Source organism: Panicum virgatum, chromosome 6K, assembly GCF_016808335.1.
Source record: "Panicum virgatum strain AP13 chromosome 6K, P.virgatum_v5, whole genome shotgun sequence".
In the NCBI taxonomy this organism is placed as follows: domain Eukaryota; kingdom Viridiplantae; phylum Streptophyta; class Magnoliopsida; order Poales; family Poaceae; genus Panicum; species Panicum virgatum.
The window spans coordinates 10,793,348-10,809,691 of record NC_053141.1 but is presented as its reverse complement, the minus strand read 5'-3'; the positions used below and the strand labels follow the sequence as shown (position 1 = coordinate 10,809,691).

General features: G+C 43.3%; 2 protein-coding genes across 4 annotated transcripts; one reads left to right on the top strand and one right to left on the bottom strand.

The window, feature by feature from the left end:
- On the bottom strand, positions 1–9,590 carry LOC120711715 (KH domain-containing protein At4g18375-like). Its single transcript, XM_039997335.1, has 8 exons — positions 9,431–9,590; positions 4,344–4,951; positions 3,403–3,900; positions 3,079–3,318; positions 2,699–2,986; positions 2,533–2,591; positions 2,328–2,418; positions 1–1,685 (listed from the first exon to the last, which is right to left on the bottom strand). Exons 2-8 carry the CDS (start codon positions 4,938–4,940, stop codon positions 1,554–1,556), a joined length of 1,905 nt encoding a protein of 634 aa, XP_039853269.1. The 5' UTR covers positions 4,941–4,951; positions 9,431–9,590; the 3' UTR covers positions 1–1,553.
- A 2,503-nt stretch (positions 9,591–12,093) lies between these two features.
- LOC120711716 (cold-responsive protein kinase 1-like) lies at positions 12,094–15,685 on the top strand. Of its 3 annotated transcripts, none has more exons than XM_039997338.1 (7): positions 12,094–12,329; positions 13,558–13,645; positions 13,737–13,843; positions 13,938–14,148; positions 14,240–14,477; positions 14,567–14,717; positions 15,145–15,685. In XM_039997338.1, exons 2-7 carry the CDS (start codon positions 13,591–13,593, stop codon positions 15,484–15,486), a joined length of 1,104 nt encoding a protein of 367 aa, XP_039853272.1. In that variant the 5' UTR covers positions 12,094–12,329; positions 13,558–13,590; the 3' UTR covers positions 15,487–15,685. The 3 variants fall into 3 exon arrangements, with proteins under 3 accessions (XP_039853272.1, XP_039853270.1, XP_039853271.1); XM_039997336.1 differs by having other exon boundaries at positions 12,094–12,415; XM_039997337.1 differs by having other exon boundaries at positions 12,094–13,645.
- The last annotated feature ends 659 nt before the right edge of the window (positions 15,686–16,344 follow it).

The following is a 16,344-nucleotide window of genomic DNA, read 5'->3' as shown; positions in this document are numbered from 1 at the left end:
TGTGCTTCAAAATTTCAACATCATTCTCATTATTTACAGAAGACAACTCGGGGTAGCCACATCAATCGTCACAGCCCCAAATAACTCAATTACAAATTTGTAGGAGTAGAGATTGTGCTACACTGTAACTAATTACACTTACCAGCATCGCAGTTGTTATCATGGCTACAGGCAGTATGCAGAACGCCAAAAAAAAAAAACTGATGTGCATGTTTGGATCCAAGAACCTGACTAGGATTATGTACATGGATGCTTCTGAATAATCTACGGCTAGTTGTTTGTTATCACAGAGTAACTCCACAGGTGAAAGGTGAATCGGGGGGGGGGGGGGGGGGGGGGGGGCGGCAACTATGCAGAACACTTGAAAAAAAAAGTGATCTGCATGTTGTGATCTAAGAACCTGAGTAGGATTATGTACATGGATGCTTCTGAATTAATCTGAACATGCAACTCTTGGGAACCAATGTTGAAAGAATCAGGTAGTATTCACATAACGAAGTGCAAGGGGTGAACCAGTCAAACTGACCGAGAACAAACCCCCCTGGCTCTAAGGCTATAGCAGCATTGGAAGGGCCACAGCGATGACAGGACTGATTTTTAGAAATCCAAAAATGTTACAATAGTTCTCAGATATCCACCAATGATGGTCACATGACACAGCAGAACACTCCAAAAACATGATCTGCGTGTTGTGATCCAAGAACTGGAGTAAGATTATGTACATGGATGCTTCTGAAAAATCCAGCATTTTCATGCAAATTTTCAAGAATAACTAGCTTTCTCAGCAGAGTTAACAGCAGAAAAACATGCAACTCTTGGGAATAGATGATGAAAGAATCTGGTATATATTGACACGACTAAGTTACAAGAACCGAAGCAAGCAATGGGCAAAGCAGTCAGATTGGCAACAAACAGGCCCCGTTCTAGGCTTACAGTTAGCAGCATAGGCAGGGCAGAGCTAGAAAACTACAGCAAGGACGTGAATCAGCCAATGACATTCACTGGAACTTGCCCACCTTTATGATGTCTGAAAGACTGAAACATAGGACATTCAAGGAATTTTGGAAAAGCATTGCACAAAAGGTTCATTTTCGCAATTCAAAGAGGGTCCTTGCTACTACAGAACGAATCAGCTCGAAGTCTGACAGGATGAAATTATGAGGACTAAACTAAGCAGCAAGTGAAACACCCCCTCTACTATTAATGGTGGAAAGAATCAACTCAGTATTGACAGGACGAAATTGCAAGAGATAAGTTAAGCAGCAACTGAACCAGTCATTGAGATAACGAAGAGTAAGACGCTCGAATCACGATGATAATGCCAACAGAAAGAAGTAACAGTTGGGGATCTAAGGAACACAGAGTGCTTTGTCCACACTATGGGAGTACACCTCCCTCAGATACGCATGATATTTATTGGGAACTTGGACGGGTGGAGGAAAACACTGCATTCGATGTCCTTCACGAACCCAAGGAAACTATGGATGGCAAGAGAAGTCAAATGAGACTGATTGAAGAGATGAGCTAGCCTTTTCAAACTGCAGGAAGGAATCCTAGGTAGACATTATGAAAGCTTTGATCAGATTCTCTGCTGATTGCCTCTCCTCAGATGTGCCAGATATGTAAGCAACATGGTCATGACGAGATGATTTTGATTCAATAATTTCAACGTGAGCTCCAGAAATCTGCAACAGTACCCATAGAAATATGCATCGTCATTAAAATATAATACAAAGTGGATCTTACACAAATAGCGGGTCAACAAAATCTTTCCATAAGATGACCTGATACAGCACCTTAGATATCAGGGGAATAGGGGATTGCCAATTTGTTGTTTCTGAATATAGTTGAATACTATGTTCTTTCGTGAATTATTCTTGTGTAGTAATCCTTCTAATACTACGTTCTTTAAAAGTCTGGTCGCACAAAGAACTTAGTCTCCTTATCCTAGAAATGCCAATATATATGATTTTCTATTTAGATAATAAACTGCAAAACGATGAAATGATGACAATGAAAAATAAACTCAACATGTCCAGTTGTAGCAAGTGAATGAGATCAAATAGAACAAAACTCCAGTCTCCAAAGCAATTGGAGCAAAGTTTCACACAATTCTAAGGGTTTTTTTGATGAAAATGTTTTGATAACCTGAGCTCTTTCTCCTCACACTCGAACCACATGCCAGATCCAAAACAAAAGGAGAAAGTATACTTAATTAGAGAAAAAAAGGGTATGTAGTTATCGGCAATAATAAGACCAGGATTTGAAGTTGTCACATGCCTTCGTTCAAAAAGTAAGCCAATAACAAGATAGCAATATAAACTGACCTTTCTAATGTTTTCCAAGTTTGTGCCACGTTTCCCCATTACTTTTGACAGGGCACTAGCAGGGATAGTCATTTCCACCCGCGGTACATGCCTGGCCATTGATATTTGGCAAAAAGAATTATAATTGCGTATCAAACTGGATAGGAAGTAAAGGAACACTAGCATGGTAGAAGCAGCACAGGTAGCAAGGTCAGTTGAAACATACCCTTCATATGACTTTGATGCATATGATGAAAGTCCTCCATAGCCATCATCATCTGCGACCTGATGGAGGATATCAGCGATGAAGATGATAAAATGAAGTCGCAGATTAGGAATGTCTAAGATCTGAGCAGGAAGAGAAAAAATTGATGCAAAATCACAAACCATACCTGCAAGGAGCTATACCCATACGAACTAGTACGAGGGAATACTTCCAGACCACGCTCAGTTTCACCCCTTCGATCATAGCTCAAGGGAGCGATTTGTTGGCTGTGAGAGTGAGGTAATAATGCAGGCAAAGGAAGACTGCTTCCATATAAGGAATCAGTGGTGGCAATGGATAACTTGCCATCCCTGTCAGAATTCTGTCTGTCCACACTCTCTTTCAGAACATCTTCCCTAAGTCTTAATACTATCTGAACAAGAGCATCACGCAGCTTGTCAGCCTCTCCAGATACCTACATGCATTAACAAAACATCTTTAATTCTTGATAGTTGATACTAAGGCTATTTAAATTTTGGAAATGATAACACAAATGAGAACGCATACCTCAACAAGCTCATCGCTGGAAGATGCTCTCCGGGGCTTATCGCCCTTTGAAATGCGGATGTCTGCCTTAGTCTTCTTCCTCATGTCATTGACTATAGAACCACCCCTGCCAATAAGACAGCCGATAACCTTAGTTGGGACAAGAAGGCGTAGATTCATTCTATCTTCCTCATAATCGTTGATCTTTGCTTGAAGCAGTAAAACAGCTTCCACAGCTGCAGACTTAACATCATCGGTGGTCTGAAAAGGAAGATACAACCTAAATAGAGTAGATGATAGGATACTGAAAACAGGCACAACCTAGGTGAGGAGGTTTGGTCTAACCTCAGTGGATGTAATGGTGATTATACTTTCCTCCTTGTCATTCTTCGCGTCATCAACATCTATCCTTGCACCACTCCCTTGCCTTATACCCTTTATAGTAGACCCAGCTCTACCAATAACCAGCCCAATCTTATTACCAGGGCACAAAACACGAAACTCAAGTTCACCTGAACATTTTGGGGTACTATATGCTGGAATAATTGGAAGTACAGATTGATAAATAGGCAGTCGACCGTGACCATCAGCAGATAGAAGTTCAGGAACATGAGGTGTTGACCCTAAGATAGACAGGCTTGGATGTCCAGAAGGTATAGCAGCATCTGGGGCTGAGTAAAAGTTACTAGCTGGATAGACAGGAAGTTCAGAAGGGACTATAATGCTCGGAGTAGGTTCAGGAACAGAGGTTTCAAGAGGAATGTTCTCTTTTGATGGATACTTGTAGAGGATGGTTGATACTCCATACAGTGCCTTTTTAACAGCTTCAGCACCACCAGTTATCTGTTTAGCATAAAAATATCTTCAAGGTTAGCAACAATGAATGGATACAGTAGAATATAGCAGAATTTAGAAGAAACAGGTGGTGGATTGGGAATTTTAATCACGGTACAATGAAGTGTGTGCACCAACCAAAAGTATACTTTCATAAATAAAGGAATACAATAGAGTGATTATACACAGAACTGGAAATAAAACTGCATTTGCCAAAAAGGACAAGGAAAACTAGATTTGTGCTAGGAGGTTGCAACTTCATTCATGTGCCATGATAAAGATACGTATAATATAACAGTGAGATACAATACATACATTCATTGAGAACCAAGCAAGTTAGTACAAATGCAATTATACTGCTTAATATCCTGGCACTGTTTCATACTGGTTGGACAATTTAATGTTGGGAACTTACATTTGTTTGCCAAAGAGTGAGATGCAAGAAAATTTACCTGAACAAAATTATCAAAACTCATAGCACATGAATGAGTAACGTCGCTTGGATCTTTTGGGCTCACTTTAATGAATGCTTTAGATGTTGACCGGAGATACTTGATGACAACACCAGATTTTCCTATAACACTTGCAGCCTGACTAGCTGGTACAAGGATGTTAGCTTCTATTTTCTTCTTTTCAGAGTCTCTACGATTCTTATGTAGCGTATCTAGTGCATCAACAATTGCATTATGCACCCTAAGTAATGCATCTTGAGCTGGGCAAACAGGTTCATTGTCATCACCCTCATCAGCATCAAGGTCTCTATGCTTGACATAGCAATATACCAAGATGACCCTTTTGTCTGCACCAGGGTAGGGGTCAACAACCTTGACTTTGGCATTTGCTTGTTGCCTGATAGCATTTATCACATTGCCATTCTTTCCTATGACACTACCAATTACACTGTCTGGACAAAGTATACGGTAAACAACCAGCCCATCATTATTATAGCTTTCCTGAGCATGGGCAAATGGCCTCTTGTTTTGGTCCTTCCTTTCTTCTCTTTCATATTCCCTATGTTGGCGGGGACGTTTACCAGTCTGCTGCCTCATTGTTTAGCTAACTGCACACGGAAAGAATCCATAAGATGCATGCAAAGGTTAATACGACAAAGGTGAAACATCTAACAGTAACATACTTTCTGAAAAGGGAATCGAAATTCCAATAAGGAAAGGTACAGTTGTAGACAGAATAGCCAAAATGAAATCCAAACTCGAACAAGGAAAGGCACAGTTGTAACAGAAAATAACCATCCGTGATCATAGCACAAGACATGGTAGGGATTCACTATAAAAAAATGGACATATCTAATTAGAATCCAGTCAAACTGTAAATACAACAGCTCCATCAATTAGTTTAGCAAATCAACATAGATGCATAGGACCCAGCAATTAAGTGTACGGTAAGTATGTTCTAATAACGCATCACGGAAATAATTTAACGGTGCAGAATCACACGTACCCATGACTCAGCAAGAGTCATGCACCCACAAGGGATGCGACAGTTGTCAAGTAGAATTAGTGATTAATGTGTCCAAACCGAAAAGGCAAAACACAACAAGGAACTAATTTAGAGGCAAAAACATACCAGATCCACCAATCAGCTAACATATAAAAATGATGTGGGCTACAGGGAGGTATTAAATACCCCACCCACCTGAACAAATGTGATGAGCCAGGATTTGAACCCTGGTCCGCTGGCTCTTCCCCAAGGACACTAGCCAGCTGCACTAAGGCAGCTTCTCAGAATCAGCTAACATATAGACAAAACCGCATAGGACTGGACCATTACAAGCATACAGAAAAATATTGTTCTAGTAATGCATCGCATTAATAATGAAAAGGGAACAGCAGAATTCCATGTACTCGTGGCTCAGCAACAATCATGCATTCACAAGGGATGCGACAGTTGTCACTAGAGCCCCCAACTCAGCAGTAGTGATTAACGCGACTACACCGACAAGGCGATACGCAAAAAAGATACTAAATTTGGAGGCGGAACATGACAAAGAAACTAGATTGGGCCATCAACGACCCAGAGTGAGGGCCAAAAAAAAAAAGCGCGCGGAGCCGTTGCCTATCAGTCGTCATGGCCAAGGACGACATCACACAAATCACTGGAACACCCCCACAACATGAAAACAGATCAACAGAGCCCGTAGCCGTCAGCACAAAAACATTGGTCCGAGAGATGAATATAAATAGATCTCGACGAGCGCATGGAGACTGGAGAGGTCGGCCAGGCTACGCATTCCAGCACACTACAGGCTAGTTTCGAAACTCAAATCCCTTGGGATCCCTAATTTTTCCTAGGATGAGGAATCCACGGGGATGCCATCTGAATAAGAAATTTAGTTCTCGGTGGGAGGCTTTCCTTCCAGGGGCGGGCCTACCTTAATTCAAGGGTATTCAGTTGAATACCCTTTATTTTGAGCAATTTTTTATATATAGATAGTATATATCTTTCTAGGTATTCAAAATATGAAAAAGATACGTAACAGATTGTCAACCTCCTCTCTTCCGGCCCTAAAAGTACTGTCTCCATCTCCCTCTTCTCCTACACGACTGCCCCAGAATGGCCCAATTTTGCACCAGGTCCACCAAGAGCCCAGCTGCTCCCCATGCGGCCATGCCCCTGCCCCCAGCTCGCATCGTTGAATACACGGCGGCGGCGGGCATTACCGAGCAGTTAATGGCAGCCAGCGGGGGCCAAGTCCGCCTCCGCGACGGCCGGCGGCAAGGTTCAAAAAAACGTGATTAAACATCGTTTAATCGAGATTAAACGCTAGACGGCGGCCTAACGTCTCGTTTAGGGCCTAGGCGCCCAATTAAGCGTTGGGCATGCCTAGACGCTGCGTCTACGCACTAGGCGGAGCGTAGGCGGCGCGGACGCGTGAAAAAACGACGCTAGGCGTCGCTGGGCGGGAGGGTCGGGCGGCGGCCGCGCGCGCGCGGAAAGTGCGAGCAGGAAAAAAGGGCGGGCTGCGGGCGGACTGCGCCAAAACAGAGCGGGCGGCAGGGATTAGATAGGTACGAACCTTTTCTTTCCTCGCACACGCGAGGCTATGACCTGTTGTTGTTCTTCCGCTTCCTGCCGGTAGCGAGCGGAGCCCTGCGCCCCTGCTCCAGAAATCGCACGGCCTGGAGGGGAATCGAGGGAGCTGCTCAAGAAATCAGCACATCCTGGAGGGAAATCGAGTGCTGGTGCAGGCGGCGGCGTTCTCCTCGGTCCGTCCCCTGCGTTGTCGCCGGCAAAGCCATGCGCCCCTGCTGCACACCTGCGTCCTCTGCTCCTCGACATAGATCCAATCAAGGTGCTCCTACAATCTCTCCCCATGTTAATCCGTTAATTTCTCCTTCACTGGATTGTTTATTCTCTGTATGACTGCTACTGCATGGATGTCTGCTAGTGATACTTGCCTTGTTGGTTGATGAATTGGATCGGGGTCTGCAGTCTTCTAGTCTTTATGTGTGCTACCTCTGTATTACTTAGTACTTACTACTAATCTTGCTCTCAGCAGCACAAAAATAAATAAAAAATAAAAAAACACACAAACGATTAATCACGTTTAATCTACGTTTAATCTTCCTAGGCGCTAGTCAGTAGGCTAGCGCCTGCCTAGCGCCTAGCGTTTTCTTGAACATTGGCCGGCGGTAGCCGCGCGTGCACACGTTGGGCCTCCAGGTGCGCCACACCTCCACGTTGGTCGGCGGCGGCTGAGTCCGCACCTCTGCGGCAGCCGCGCATCCATGCAGGGGTGCCGCGCCTCCACAATGTCCGGTGGCGGCTGAGCGCGCCAGCACGTGTGCGGGCAGCGTGCAGGGCGAGGGCCTGCAGGGGCGCTGCGCCTCTGCGGCGGTGAGCAGCAGCTCATCGACAAGCGCACAACGACAGGGCATCAGCCAGTGGTTTGCTCTTCTTCCTTCTTTTTCTAAGAGCATCTCCAGTAGTCTTTCAATCCTCAATCCAACTACCATATTATGAGACTAGATAAGAAAATAGTTCTCCAGCAGTCTCCCAAAATCTTTCTCTTTTTCCAATAATTATTGGAACAACTCAATAATTCACCCCAACTCTCCCTAAATAAAGAGAGGGTTGTGACTCTCCCAATAAACCAGTTGGATTGGGAGAAAGTTATTGGGAGACTGCAAAAACAAGTCCCTCAATAATCTTAAAACTTGTATAGGGACATCTCCCGATACCAGTTATCGGGAAAGGATTATTGGGGGACTGTTGGAGAGATGCTCTGAGTTTGTGGTTGTTCAAAAATTTAGTTATGCTTCTTAACCTAACTTGTATGTCAGTTGCATAAGCTATGCTATAATCAATTTGACATGCTAAAAACTAGAATTTAGGTTATCAATGAGGGCAGCATTCCTCTCGCGTCCGTCCTTATCTCCCCAACAGTGCTGTGCGGGCGACAAAGGCGGAGCGCGAGGCGGAGCTTCTTCCGGCGCGGTTCCGCCGTCCCTCCTCCTCTCCGGTGGCTTACGCCGTCGGAGAGGAAGGGGGACGGGGGAATCGACGTGCGGACTAGTATAGGATAGCTAGTTTCTAGTCCTAGGGTTCGCTCGTCGCCGGCGATGGTGGCGGAGCTAGGGTTTCCCGGCGGCGCTTGGATAAGGGAGCTGGCGTCGCTTCTGTGGAATAAGGTACTCCAGACTTCTCTCTCCTTCGTCGGTGTGTGCTCTGGTGCTGGCGTCGGGTCTGGGAGTTCGCCTTGTACAGGAGTTCACCGCTGGCCGTTGTCGGTGGTGGTTTTGGTTCTTCTGTCTTTGTCTTTGTTGGGTTTGCTTTCGGGCACTTCTGTGTTGCTGGTGCGGCGGTCTGCGGCGACTGGGCACGAGGAGGCGAGGGGTTGCTCCAGTTCGATGGTTCCGACGATTGATGGGCTACTATCGAGGATATCTTGCAGTCTTTTATTTGGTGTCCGTTCCTCGTTCTGGATGGCTGCGGATGGTGGTTGGTTGCTGTGGTGCGCTTCGCTGCGTTCGGAAGACCGATGGCTCCCAGTTTCGACGAAGAAGAAGAACAGTAGCGGTTGGTTGGGCCTTGTTGTAATTTTGTGTTTCATCAGGGTCCTTTCCACAAAAAAGGGGTGTACTATGCTTACTTTCATCTAATACATGGTTGTATCCTTTTTCGCAAAAAAAAAACTAGAATTTAGGTTGTAGAAAAATTGCTCTTCAAGATTTTGAATACCCAGGTTTGAAATCCTGGGCCCGCCCCTGTTTCCTTCCCTGGGTTTAGCTCCCCCTTCCTTCCAAAATAGGCCTACATGAGGAGGAGGCCTAGGCTCCCCGCGCAGGGCAATAATTCGCGCGTACAGCAGGAGAATATGAGGCGCGGTGTCAACTAGCGTAAACCTTGTCTACTCGAGCCACTGGATTCGCACGCCCACCACGCAGCCAACGAACCCACGACCATGAATTCAGGATCGATCCATGGAGAACGAGGGGGGGGGGACCAGGACCGATGGAATGGATAAGGGGGCGGAACAAACGAGCAATCCGCCCCCAAGCAAAGGTGTAGAGTTAGTTACCGAAGGATGGCGTTGAGGGATCGGCTCTGCACGACCCGGGCGGCGGAGAGCGGCGCCGCGGCGGCGTGGGGAGGATCCGGCTGGGGGGAGGAGCGGAGGGGGAGCGAGGGTGGAGTCGGCGACTCGGCGGTGCAGCCGTCAACTGTTTTAGGGGAGGGGGGTGGGGGGGTTGTCGCCGGGTCGGTCTTCTGGGTTTTTAGGAGGAAGACGGAGTTGGGTGATGGGCCGGAGGTTGGACAATGGACCGTTGCGGTACATAAAACTCTTGACTTCTTTCGAGCCCATTACCAGATATTTTCTGCCCAACAATTATATCTAACAAAACTCGCAAACAAAAAAAATAGAAAGTGTTTGGGACTACAAACACTTTATTGTTCTCCTTCCGATGATTGTTGATTGCTAACCACGGTTGCCTCGCGGTCACTTTATTGTTCTCCTTCCATTCCAAAATATAGCTAATATTTTGGAATCTAGAAAAAAAAAGCTATATTTTTGGAAAAGCCTTCCATTCCAAAATATAGCTTTTTTCTAGATTCCAAAATATAGTTTATTTTATTTTATTAGATTTATAGGTTTTATAATGCATCTTGTATAATGTATGTCTAGACGGATAACAGAATTTGTTAATGTAGAAAAGTCAAAATGACCTATATGGAGGAAGTATCGACTTAGGGGTGCAAAACTGAGCTGCTATTAGCAGTGAAGATACCAAAATAAAGCATGTACCATGGATAAGCCAAGCTCACCTTTTTCGAGGCCATGATGGCATTGTGGTGTCACTGTGGAAAGATAGGAAGACTAGTTATGCTGAAAACTCTATGCAAGGGAGGACTTGAAAATTCCAAGTCTTCTTCCTCTTAACCTCTTCTATTTAGGATCTGGACAGGTAAATTATGGGGGGTGCAATTGCGGGATTTTTTGCACTGATATGTAATTTGGCTCATTAGAAAAATTAGAAATTTCTATAAATCTCGAAGGCTCGAGTATGCACGAGAAAATGATGCAAACCTTAGTTCCATCTTACTAATGGAGGAGCGGGATGACCAATATAAATATAGAGATTGTCTCTACCTCTTTAAGCTATGTGATAGGGAGTGAAGAAAAACCCCTTCAAGCTATGTGATAGGAAGAGAATAAAAGCACCGCGCGCACCATGCCTCGCCAGGATGATTTTCTTTTATAGTTTTATTTTTTTTGGTGACTTGGGCTTTTAAGTCTACATGATATGGAATCTAATTGTTTTGGATTGCAATTGCGACACGAGTCCTCCAAAAAAACATCTAATTAAGTTAGGTTTTTGCCAATTCTCGTTGTTGCACCATCACCGTAACCTTCTCCATCTCGAGCATCAGCGTGCACCGACGAACAGAAGAGCAGATCTCTGGAACCCATCATCTTTGGAATCCTGCGCTAGGAGAGGAATAAGATTTTTGAGAAGCACACTGCTACATAACACCACATCAAATTTTAGCATTTGTCCCGCCCATAATTGGCCGGGACTAATCTAGACATTAGTCCTGAATCCAACGACTAGGGAATGAAAGGGCTCTTTAGTCTCGGTTAGAGCCAAACTAAAAATCTATCTTTAGTCTTTGTTGGTGGCTTCAATCGGGACTAAAAGTCCAAACCTTTAGTCTGGATTGGTAAGGGTCACCTTTTAGTCCCGGTTGATACTAACTCGAACTAAAGAACCCATTAGTGCTGATTATGTTACCAACCCACACTAAAGAGTGCTTCACGGGTTAGTTTAAAATAGAGTCACATGTGCTTTGTAGGAGGTGTGGCAAGAAAACTATACACGAGACAAGAGGTGTTAGGTTTAAAACCCGCGCCAGGACTGAAGGTCGAGATCTTCAGTTGTTTCGTGTCTCTCGTAGCAGTGGTTCGTTACCTATGTAGTTTAGAAATAAGCTTATGCCGTTTATAATTTCTAGTACATTAGATATATGCATGCTAGTTTTTTTACTTATCATATTTTATTTCTTTCAGAATTTAATATTGTTATTATCTAATTACTCAATATGAATGGGCCTACATGGCACTTTGTAAATTTTGATGGAAGCTTGTAGCAGAATAAAGCCGAGAAGGACAGGGAAAAGCATAACTTCATGGTTCTTTTCAAACTTTTATTAAAAGTGAATGCAACACCTTTTTTTAGTCGCTATTTCTTAAAATCCTTTGGAGTGAATAAAAATATTTACAAAACAACAGAGTTGTGTATCTTTTGAGCGTCTCATAAGTTGGATCTTTTCTAGTTTATGGCGTAGTCTTTATTTTAAATATTAAATATAAATGAAGAGCTATTTGAAGAATAATTTAGTTTAAACTTTAAATCAATCTTTGGAACAAACATAATCTACTAAACAAAAAGGATCTATAAGCCATAAAAGTTATTATACAATTTATACTAGCATGCCATCTCCATTCTCCAGATCCACATGCTTTGTGGCATCGTATAAATGCCAAACACAATCCTTGTCATGTGAAACCAACTACAGTCGAGTCTGATGATCTCGTAGTCCAATTACAATATCCGTTCTATCATTTCTTTTTGGTGGATGACATGGAATAGCAGCAAGCTAAGCAACTAGGAGCAGCTAGGATCTGGCCTAGGGCCACGTGCTGCCTACAGCTCAGGTTTAACCATTTCTTAACCCACTTGTTCCTTGTTATGACTTAGAGTAGAGTTCAGTCTAGAGAGAAGAAAGAGGGAAAGAGATTGATTAGATAGGAGGGGAAGTTCCTCCATTGCTGAGCGCTTTTGTGTCCCCTGGCTCTCTGCTGGGCTGCTCGCGGTGTCTCTCCCATACCACCACCTTCTCCTCGGTCCTCACCAGCGAGGGAGCCCGCCGCGGGTTCTTGGGCGCCAGCATTGAGCCCAGCGGCGCGTCAGCGTCAGGTGATTTCCGCGTTCTTGGCGCCGGGTGCTCGGGATCTAAGCTCCTGTTCTTGGGGTTGCCTGGTTCTTGGGCTTCCAGGATCAAGGTGGGTTCTTTCCCCCCTTTAGGGTTGAAGGTGCCCCTTTCTTGCTAGTCCTTTTGGGCGAGATGGTAGCGATGTGCGTCTGCATTTCCCCACTTTTGCCTCTTTGTAGCGATTTCCAGTTGATTCTCTGGTTCGAGCGGCTTGATTGTTGATCTGATCTTCTCAGTAATTGTTCAATTATTGGATTCCCGTAGTGTGTGTTGTGGCTGCAGCAATCGCTCAATCCCGATCACAACGAGTTCTGCGAAGGCAGTTCAGGTTTACTGGATAGGGAAAATGTAGTTTGCTTGCGCTAGATTGATTTGTTCTTTCAATTTTCATCCCAAGGAACCAAAATGCTCTTTCCGCCCCAGAAAGGATAATGCCCTGCTTGTGAACGGTTGGTACACAATAGGTGGATGGGAATGTTGTTAATTTCTTACTTTTGACTGCTATTATTGTTAAATAGGCTACTTTTGTGTCGTAGGCACCATCTGAGTTTCTTTTTACAATCAAGTACTACCATAGTAGCATGAGAAAATTGAAATATTTTCTTACAATGGTTAGAAAAACACAGAGTTCAAGAAATGTCAGAGTTCTTCTTTACTTGTTTGAAAAAAAAAGATTTTGTGGTTTCTTCAGTGTAAAATTGGTGGTGCACCCACAAGATGTTCGCCGGCTGTGCCACTGCTTGCTTTCGTTGTTCAAACTACTAAGTAAAGGTGTTGTGCGACTTCACTTGGCTGTGTAACCAGTCTATTTATTTTTTTAGTTGGTGGGTGGAAACTGTGCGACTTCACTTGGCGGTGTTGGTGGGGTACACTGATTAGTTACATTGAACTGGTTCTGTTCTCCTCAATTTTAGTGTTTCTTGTACTCCACAGCTTGACAAGTTGACCATTTAGTATTCAACTCCAAAATCAAACATTATTTTATCTAACAGTGCTGATAATGAGAAAATGAGAGATGGAGAGTCAAATCTGCACATGGGTGCACCCAGTCTCTTACTATATACGTAATTAAGAATTCCTCACGGCCAACTTGTACAGTTAACATGCCTATAAATCTGCATAGTGGAGATTGTTACATTGAGAATGACTAATTGTAATCTATCACGTATTATAAAGAAACATCTTTCTGATGCCCCTCTGTTTATTTCTCAGGAGCTTAGTTTTAACTATATTCAATTTTGAAAAATGGCTTGCTGTTTTATGTGTGGGACTGACATGAAACAAAAGGTTGAAGGTGAAGGTGAGCAATTTGTATCTTAGCTCCATGGTATAACCTTTTTCTCTGTATGAAAGAGCTCCTCCTGATACAGGATGTTTTGTGCCTGTGCCAGGAGGAAACAAGGTGAAGGTATTTTCCTACAGTGAGATGAGGAAAGCTACACATGGTTTCAGTGGTGCTAATAAAATCGGTGAAGGTGGTTTTGGTTCCGTATTCAGGGTAATTTGCACTGTTGACCACTCCAATAAGTTCTATTGTCTATTGCCTCATAAAGATTGAACTCTCTTTCTTAAAATTTATTCTATCTGATCAGGGAAGGCTTAAAGATGGAACAATAGTTGCAATAAAAGTTCTGTCTGCTGATTCAAGGCAGGGTTTCCGAGAGTTCATAAATGAACTCGCAGCAATTTCCGATATCGTGCATGAAAACCTAATTACCATGGTCGGTTGCTGTGCTGAAGGGTCTCATAGAATCCTTGTATACAATTATCTTGAGAACAACAGCCTTGCATGTACATTGCTAGGTATTATTTTCTACTTAATGTCTCCCATTTACCAAGTCACCCTTTCAATAGCTATGTGACTTTTGCACTCACTGCTCACATGGTATTCCAGGATCAGGCCGTAGTAACATCCGATTCAATTGGAAAGCTCGTGTCAAAATTGCGGTAGGTGTTGCCTGTGGGCTTGCTTATCTTCATGAAGAAATCCGCCCCCCTATAATTCACCGAGATATAAAGGCAAGCAATATTCTTCTTGATAAGGATCTCACCCCAAAAATCTCTGATTTCGGGTTGGCAAGGCTCCTGCCTCCAAATGCAACTCATGTGAGCACTAGAGTTGCAGGAACAATGTAAGCGTGAACTTGTTCTGAATGTTTGAAGGAATTCCTGCGTAGAGTATATTTTGGTCTTACCTGTGTCTTTTGTTCCCCCTTTCCAGAGGATACTTGGCTCCTGAATATGCGGTCAGGGGACAAGTGACAAAGAAGTCGGATATTTATAGTTTCGGTGTTTTGCTGTTGGAAATTGTCAGTGGCAGATGTAACCACAATGCTAGATTGCCTCAGGGAGACCAATTTCTGCTCGAGAGGGTAAGCTCTATCATACTTGATAGACCTACGCATCACTTGGACCTGCTCACCTGCATGGAACACAGGGATTTTACAACATCCACAGGATATAGATTAACTATTCCAGGAATAGGGAAAAAAGATTATGTTTTTGAAACCAGACCTAATGTTGATTAGTATTAGGTATTGATGATGAATTAACTGTGACTATTTATTTAAATTTTGTCATTTCTACCTTTGTATGCATCCTGGTAAGCAAGCAAACATCTTTGTATCTAAAAGACTAAAACAAGTTCAAGAATCATATGTTGTAGCGTGCCTTGTTACATATCCAATAAAATACACGCATCTTTAAATGATCTTCCAATTACAAAAACTGAAGATGAATTTTCTGTTTGTGGCTCTCATTTAGCTGGCTGGTTTAAATTTTCTGTTGGTACTCTTGCAGACATGGACACACTATGAGCAAGGAAAACTAGAGGAGATCATAGATATAGATGTAGGGGATGACCTTGATGTGGAGGAAGCATGCCGGTTCTTGAAAATCGGTCTACTGTGCACTCAAGATGCAATGAAAGTGCGTCCCAACATGACCAGCATCATCCATATGCTGACTGGAGAAAAGAGTGTCAACATGGATAGGGTCACAAAACCAGCTGTGATTGGTGACTCAGACCTCAACGGCAACAATGATCTGAGACCAACTGATCCAGACTCTACCACAATGAGATCCTTCGCCACGACCGAACCATTAACATCATCAGAAGTGAACACGGAGACATCTCTGTGAAATACTGGTATTAAAAAAAGTTCTTGTAAATTATGGGCGGAAAGAGAGATGGAGAATTATTTTAGTAGATGCCGTGATGCTAAAAATGATGCATCAGTTTTGTTAGTCGTGTTCATTTTTTTGTTTCAGTCTTTTTTGTATATACATTAAAAGGTCATTGGACGGGTAAAGGGAGTAAACAAACTTTTTTTTGGTCCTCTGTTTGTTGTCTTGTTGATCAGTTTGATCACCTTGAATCCTTGCAAAATGTTAGTCCCAATTCATCGAAGTGATCTGGACCAAGTTTAACCCTCTGTATCATACTTCATCTCATCATTAATACAGCGAGCAACCATTCAATTAGGAACAGATGATCAAGGTATACAGAGATGCTGAAGGACCTTGTGCCTGAAGTGGCATATTTTCTGCATTTCTGACATTTCAGACGAAGGACGACATGTATCCAAGAAATATGTATAGCTTCATATAAGGTTTGGCTGCCTATGAGAACTTCTGAATCAAAAAGGCGACAGGAACGTGGGAGTGCATCAGAACTTGCTGCCCGAAAATCGAGCAACTGCCAGAGTTTTCTTAGACGATAATATGGCATGTTTGTCTTTACTGGTTATCAGAGATTTATCAGATAACCTTAGATTGGAACAGCCGATGGGTTATAGAGTGCTCTGAAGCTACATATTTAGTGCCTTCCTGCAATCTCAGATAGGAAAACAGAGTGTACCTACGGAAAACTAGAGAACATTATAGATGAGATCTACTTACCTAGTTAATCACCGTGGATCTATGTTAATTTTGAACTTGTGAAGTTTTTGCTGCCCAGTTCATGGAAGTGATCTTGACCAACTTTGCGCTGATCATGTT

Bases quoted from the DNA above. Each gene is read 5' to 3' on its own strand.
- LOC120711716 (XM_039997338.1), top strand. From the start codon at position 13,591: ATGGCTTGCTGTTTTATGTGTGGGACTGACATGAAACAAAAGGTTGAA. The intron at 14,149-14,239 runs GTATTATTTTCT...ATGGTATTCCAG, and splicing joins CCTTGCATGTACATTGCTAG to GATCAGGCCGTAGTAACATC. The intron at 14,718-15,144 runs GTAAGCTCTATC...GTACTCTTGCAG, and splicing joins ACCAATTTCTGCTCGAGAGG to ACATGGACACACTATGAGCA.
- LOC120711715 (XM_039997335.1), bottom strand. From the start codon at position 4,940: ATGAGGCAGCAGACTGGTAAACGTCCCCGCCAACATAGGGAATATGAA. The intron at 2,592-2,698 runs GTATGGTTTGTG...ATCCTCCATCAG, and splicing joins ATGGGTATAGCTCCTTGCAG to GTCGCAGATGATGATGGCTA. The intron at 2,419-2,532 runs GTATGTTTCAAC...ATCAATGGCCAG, and splicing joins GCATCAAAGTCATATGAAGG to GCATGTACCGCGGGTGGAAA.